This window comes from Salpingoeca rosetta (genome assembly GCF_000188695.1).
Source record: "Salpingoeca rosetta unplaced genomic scaffold supercont1.5, whole genome shotgun sequence".
NCBI classification, from domain to species: domain Eukaryota; class Choanoflagellata; order Craspedida; family Salpingoecidae; genus Salpingoeca; species Salpingoeca rosetta.
The window spans coordinates 340,736-345,735 of NW_004754929.1; the positions used below are offsets into that span (position 1 = coordinate 340,736).

Here is a 5,000-nt window from a genome sequence, read left to right on the forward strand (position 1 = left end):
ACACACACACACACACACACACACACACACACACACACACACACACACACACACACACACACACACACACACACACACACACACACACACACACACACACACACACAACGCAATATTTCTGTATGTCGTGAGTCGTACGTACACTTCCAACCCTGATTTCAGTTGTAATGTTCCCTTTTTAATTTTGTGTTGTCGTATTCTACCGTTGTAAATTATGACCCGCTGCATCGACCCAAGTGCCTATTTTGCACTCCTGCTCACTCCTACTTGAGAACATGTGGTCGCGTTTTACACCGATGCTGTGCGTTTTTGTCCCATTTGTCCACGTCAGGTAGGTTACGAAGATTGGCGAAAGGTATCCACATCCGCCACAGCCGCCCCACCCACTCGCCACAAAACACACGCACGCAAGCAAAGCAAAGAACGATCGAGAATAAATGCTTCGTGTCTGTGGTCGCAAGCAAGCAAGCCAGGCAGAACAAAAAAAAAAGGCAAGCGTCAGGGCGTGGGAAATTTGTTCTCAGGCGCTTCTTCTGTGTGTGCTGTGCACGCGGGTAAATTATTGTTGCGACGACCCAGCCACCGCCACGCACATTTCCCCCTTGGTTTGCTTTCCTTTTGCTCCTGCCTGCTTTCTTGCTGCGAGTCGAGGTGAGGCCGACAAAGCAAGAGGCCAGCAAGCAAGCACTGCCACCGCTTGCTTTGCTCGTCAGAGAAGGACACGCGAGCAGTGGACACGAGCGACACTGCGACCGACAGGCAGAAGGAGGACCCCTTGAACCCTCACCAGCCTTGTGTGAGGCGGCGTTTGAGTGTGGTTGCCAAAACACGGAGTGCCGAGAGCACTTCAGCAAACACCACGATGATGATGATGAGGACTGAGCAACAGCCTCGTCCTCTTCCTCGTACAAGGAGAAGAAGAAGAACAAGAACACGCGCACAGCCCCCTGTTTCCAAGAGGAAGGGGGTGGCACCCACCTGCAGCAACAGCAACAGCAACAGCACCAACGCCAGGAAGACCAGGAGCTTACTGCTGCGCAACACACCCAAAACAATGAGGCAGACAGCGTGGTTGGTTGGGCTGTCACTGTGTCTCGTCCTGCTGAGCGTGGCTGCAGGCAGCACCTCAACCAGCAGCATCGGAAGCATTGACAGCAACCACAACCACACAGTGACCGCGCCACCTGCTCCACCAGGGCCGGCTGCCCCCGTTGTTTTGCAAGCGTTCCTCGATCGCGAGCAACTTCACGCCGAGAGCAGCAGCCCCGATGCTGCACGCACCGGCACCACATTTGTTGGCACAGATCACGACGCCTTGCACCATGACATGCAAGGCGACGGCCACCGCCAGCAACAACAACCACAGCAAGGGGCGCACCAGCAATGGGATGCCGAGGACGATGGCAAGCCCCTCCACTTCTCGGACTTTTTCACGGTTCACCCGGACCTGTTCTTCGACACGCTGTACCAACAGGAGACGTTTGTCAACACGCGGCCAGGCGGCGCACAGACCCTGTCGCCCAGCCTGCAGGCCGTGGCAAAGCCTCTCGGCGACATCCAGCGCATCTGCGACGCCTTTGAGAAGCAGCCCAAGAAGAAAGGCGGCATCTTTGTGAGTCGCTGCATGGTGTTGGTGTGGTTTGTTTGGCGGGCATGCGTTTCTGCTGGGCTGTCCTGGAGTCAAGTACTTTGTTGTTTGTTGCACGAGGAGTGATTTAACCTCTTCATTCTCATTACTGTTGACTCACCCCCTTGTTTGATCCATCACCCACCCACCCCCACACACACACACACACACACACACACACACACACACACACACACACACACACACACACACACACACACACACGCAGATCAAGGATGAAGGTGCCACGAGGCAGGTGACGTCGTGCAAGCAAATGAATGATGAGTTGGACGCTGGAGCAGGCATGGTCGTGCGCTTCGAGGATCTCGTGGACTGCCCTGTCAAGGACAACGTGGAGCTGTTGCGGCAGGGCGTGCGCGACGTCTTCGGCACCTACTCCACCGCGCACGTGTACTACGCCACACAGGACGAGTCACGCGCTCTTCTGCCACACACGGATCCATACGACGTCCTCGTCATCCAGCTCCAGGGCTCGAAGCGCTGGACCACATGTGTGCCGGACGCATATGTGAGTGACAGCAACGACGACGACGACGACAGTGCCAACGAGCGCAGCAACGCCAACAGCACGGCGGCCGACCGCCCGCCCTCCGAGGCAGAGGTGCTCGCCGGCTTCAACGCGGCCCAGCTCGGCCAGCTGCAGGAGATCCGCAGCCAGCGCCAACAGGGATGCACAGGCTATCAAGACAGCATGCTTCGCGGCATGCGCTGCACCAACTTCACCCTGCGGGAAGGCGACACCATGTACATGCCAAAGGGCATCATCCACTTTGCCCTCACCGAGGAGCAAGGGTCGTCCCACATCACCATCTCCCTGGAACGCAAGGGCCTCGCCTGGGCCGATGCGCTCATGTACGGCGCCACCGCAGCAGGCAGTGTGCTCCACAACCGCCTGTTCCAGACCCGCTTCAAGCAGGCCATGCTCAAGCTGCTTAGCGACTACCGCGGTGTTGAGTTTCTCGAAGCCATGCCCTCGTGGAACCTTTCCCCGGGCAAGCTGTGCCCACTCGACACCCAGCAGTCACCCTTGCACGACCCAGTCTCGTCTGAGGACCTCCTGCACATGCTTCTCGCGCCCTCAGATGCAGCCCCGTATGCGCCCGTCATGGCCGCCGCGGGCCCTCCGCCACACACCACAGACCGAGCTGCCTTTACCGAGCGCTACGATACACTGTGCAGAGCCATGACCCCGTTTGTCCATGAAGCGTACCTGGACGCGGGCAACCTGGACGCGTACCTCAACCCGCAGGCCATCATGGCCTTGGTTGACAGCGTGTGCAACGACGACACGGCTGAGAGCGTCATCGACAAGCTGTGCGAGGACGGCCGCCTCCCGATTGATGTCACGGCCGCCAAGTTCCGCTCGCAGTCGCAGCAGCAACAACGGCAACAGCGGCCGCAACGCCAGCAGCGCCAGCAGCGCCAGCAGCGCGAGGTGCGTGTTGTGTGTGGATGCATGTGAATGTGCGTGTGTGAGTGTGGATGCATGTGAATGAGAATGTGAATGTGTGAGCGATTTTGAATGTGTTTTTCAAGGAAGATCACGTGCTCCTCCGTCTTGCATGGACAAGCACCTGTCCTCATGATTGTCGCTTCCTGTCTCTTTGTGTTCGACTTTGACAACAGCAATTGCGCCCGCAAAGGCGCCAGCGCGAAGAAGCAGAGCTGTCCCGTGACAAGCGCGCTGCCGTCGTCACGTACACCTGCTATGGCAGCTGCGACACCGGATGTGATAGGTATGCAAACCATGTGCAAACCATCGAAGTGTCCTTACACGAAACACACACACACACGCACATGTGGCCATCGCTCCACACCACACGCCTTGTTTGTTGCGACTCACTCGTGTTTGCATCCATTCCCTCTTCGATTTCTTGACAGTCAAAGTTGCACACAAAGCTGTGACACCAGCTGCGACAGCGGCTGTGATTCAAGGTTTGATCGGGTTGACATCCGTGTATTTGGACACTTATGTTGTGCATGTGTGCAGGCAAAAGTTACTGTGTGCCTTGACCCCATACCTTTCGCCTTGCACTGACGCATCCTTGTCACGACACACGCACACATAAACACACACTCAGTTGCAACCTTTGTGATGACGGATGTGACACGGGGTGTGATTACGGCTGCGACAGCGGCTGCGACTACTACAAGTCAGTTGGCAGTCGCCTGCTCGCTTGGCACATTGTTGGGTGCCTTCGCTGCATCTTAACCTGTGCTCGACCCGTTCTGTGCAACCTCTAGCTCTTCCCTCCCTCACACACACGTATACGCGCACATACACACATACACACACACATGCACGCACGCACACACGCACAACTTACACAGGTGCAACACTGGCTGTGATGACGGTTGTGACACTTGTTACTCCGGCTGTGACTCATCATGCAATGGTACGCATGGGGCACCAACAGCCTATCGATGCACGTGCTTGTGCCAAAACGCCACAACTCTGAGTTCGGCATTTCCCCACGTAACACGCACTTGAGATCCTCACGTGCTGTTTGGCTGCTATTGTGCAACATCACACAGGTGGTTGTGACGACTACTGTGATGACTACTGCAACGCTGGCTGCGATTACGGGTAAGGAAGCTCGTCTCCATACATTCCAAACACACACACACACACACACACGCTTGTGCAACATGCTGGCGCGAGTCCTGTTTGAGCTTGCACGGCAACCCAACACGTGCATGACCTCACACTGTTCACCTGTTGCCGCTCGAATGTTCTTCTGTCCCCTGTTCTTTCTCCTTTGCCGGCTTCTCTTTGCCAGCTGCGATTATTATTGCGACTCTGGATGCGACTCGTAAGTTCAACATAGACAGGCGTGCGTGGAGCTGTTCGCACGCATCGATGTTGGCCGCTTGCTCGCTTTTTGTTGTTGTCTTCTCTTCTTCTGTTCCTGTACCTTCTACTGCTGCCCACCGCTCATGAGCTGTCTCACACGTCCGTGACCTTCAGGAGCTGTTCGACGTCCTGCTCAAGCTGTGATGACAGCTGTGATTCCAGCTGCGTCATTTTTAGCCTTGGATGCGACAGTGAGTGCAGAGCAAATCTCTCTTGTGCTTCCGAGCACCATCTGCATATCACACACCGCAAGCGCGTGCTTTTACGCTTGTGATGCCGTTGACTCGTGTGCTTGTGTCGTTAACTCAGCATTCTATCACCAATTGGTTGGTTCCATTTGCACCACCATTTACAGGCAGTTGCGACAGCAGCTGTGATTACTGTGTCACCACCTGCGACGACTCCTGCGACACCTCGTGCGACGGAGGCTGTGGTGCGTTGCTCAAACATGCCACACCATGCATCATTGCCCCAGCCTCCCGTGTTGCACGGCAACGT

The 5,000-nt window shown here is 56.2% G+C and overlaps 1 protein-coding gene across 1 annotated transcript in view; it reads left to right on the forward strand.

Annotated features, from left to right (window-relative positions):
* The window catches only part of PTSG_11840 (uncharacterized protein), a gene marked incomplete at both ends in the record, with an annotated part of 40,737 nt that overhangs the window by 22,468 nt on the left and 13,269 nt on the right, over positions 1 to 5,000 (forward strand). The window contains 10 exons of the mRNA XM_004996562.1: positions 1,197 to 1,612; positions 1,857 to 3,083; positions 3,275 to 3,384; positions 3,530 to 3,583; positions 3,730 to 3,801; positions 3,980 to 4,044; positions 4,184 to 4,235; positions 4,429 to 4,461; positions 4,617 to 4,693; positions 4,858 to 4,935. Of these exons, the coding sequence (XP_004996619.1) occupies positions 1,197 to 1,612; positions 1,857 to 3,083; positions 3,275 to 3,384; positions 3,530 to 3,583; positions 3,730 to 3,801; positions 3,980 to 4,044; positions 4,184 to 4,235; positions 4,429 to 4,461; positions 4,617 to 4,693; positions 4,858 to 4,935 (2,184 nt within the window). The remainder of the gene's footprint in view (positions 1 to 1,196; positions 1,613 to 1,856; positions 3,084 to 3,274; positions 3,385 to 3,529; positions 3,584 to 3,729; positions 3,802 to 3,979; positions 4,045 to 4,183; positions 4,236 to 4,428; positions 4,462 to 4,616; positions 4,694 to 4,857; positions 4,936 to 5,000) is intronic.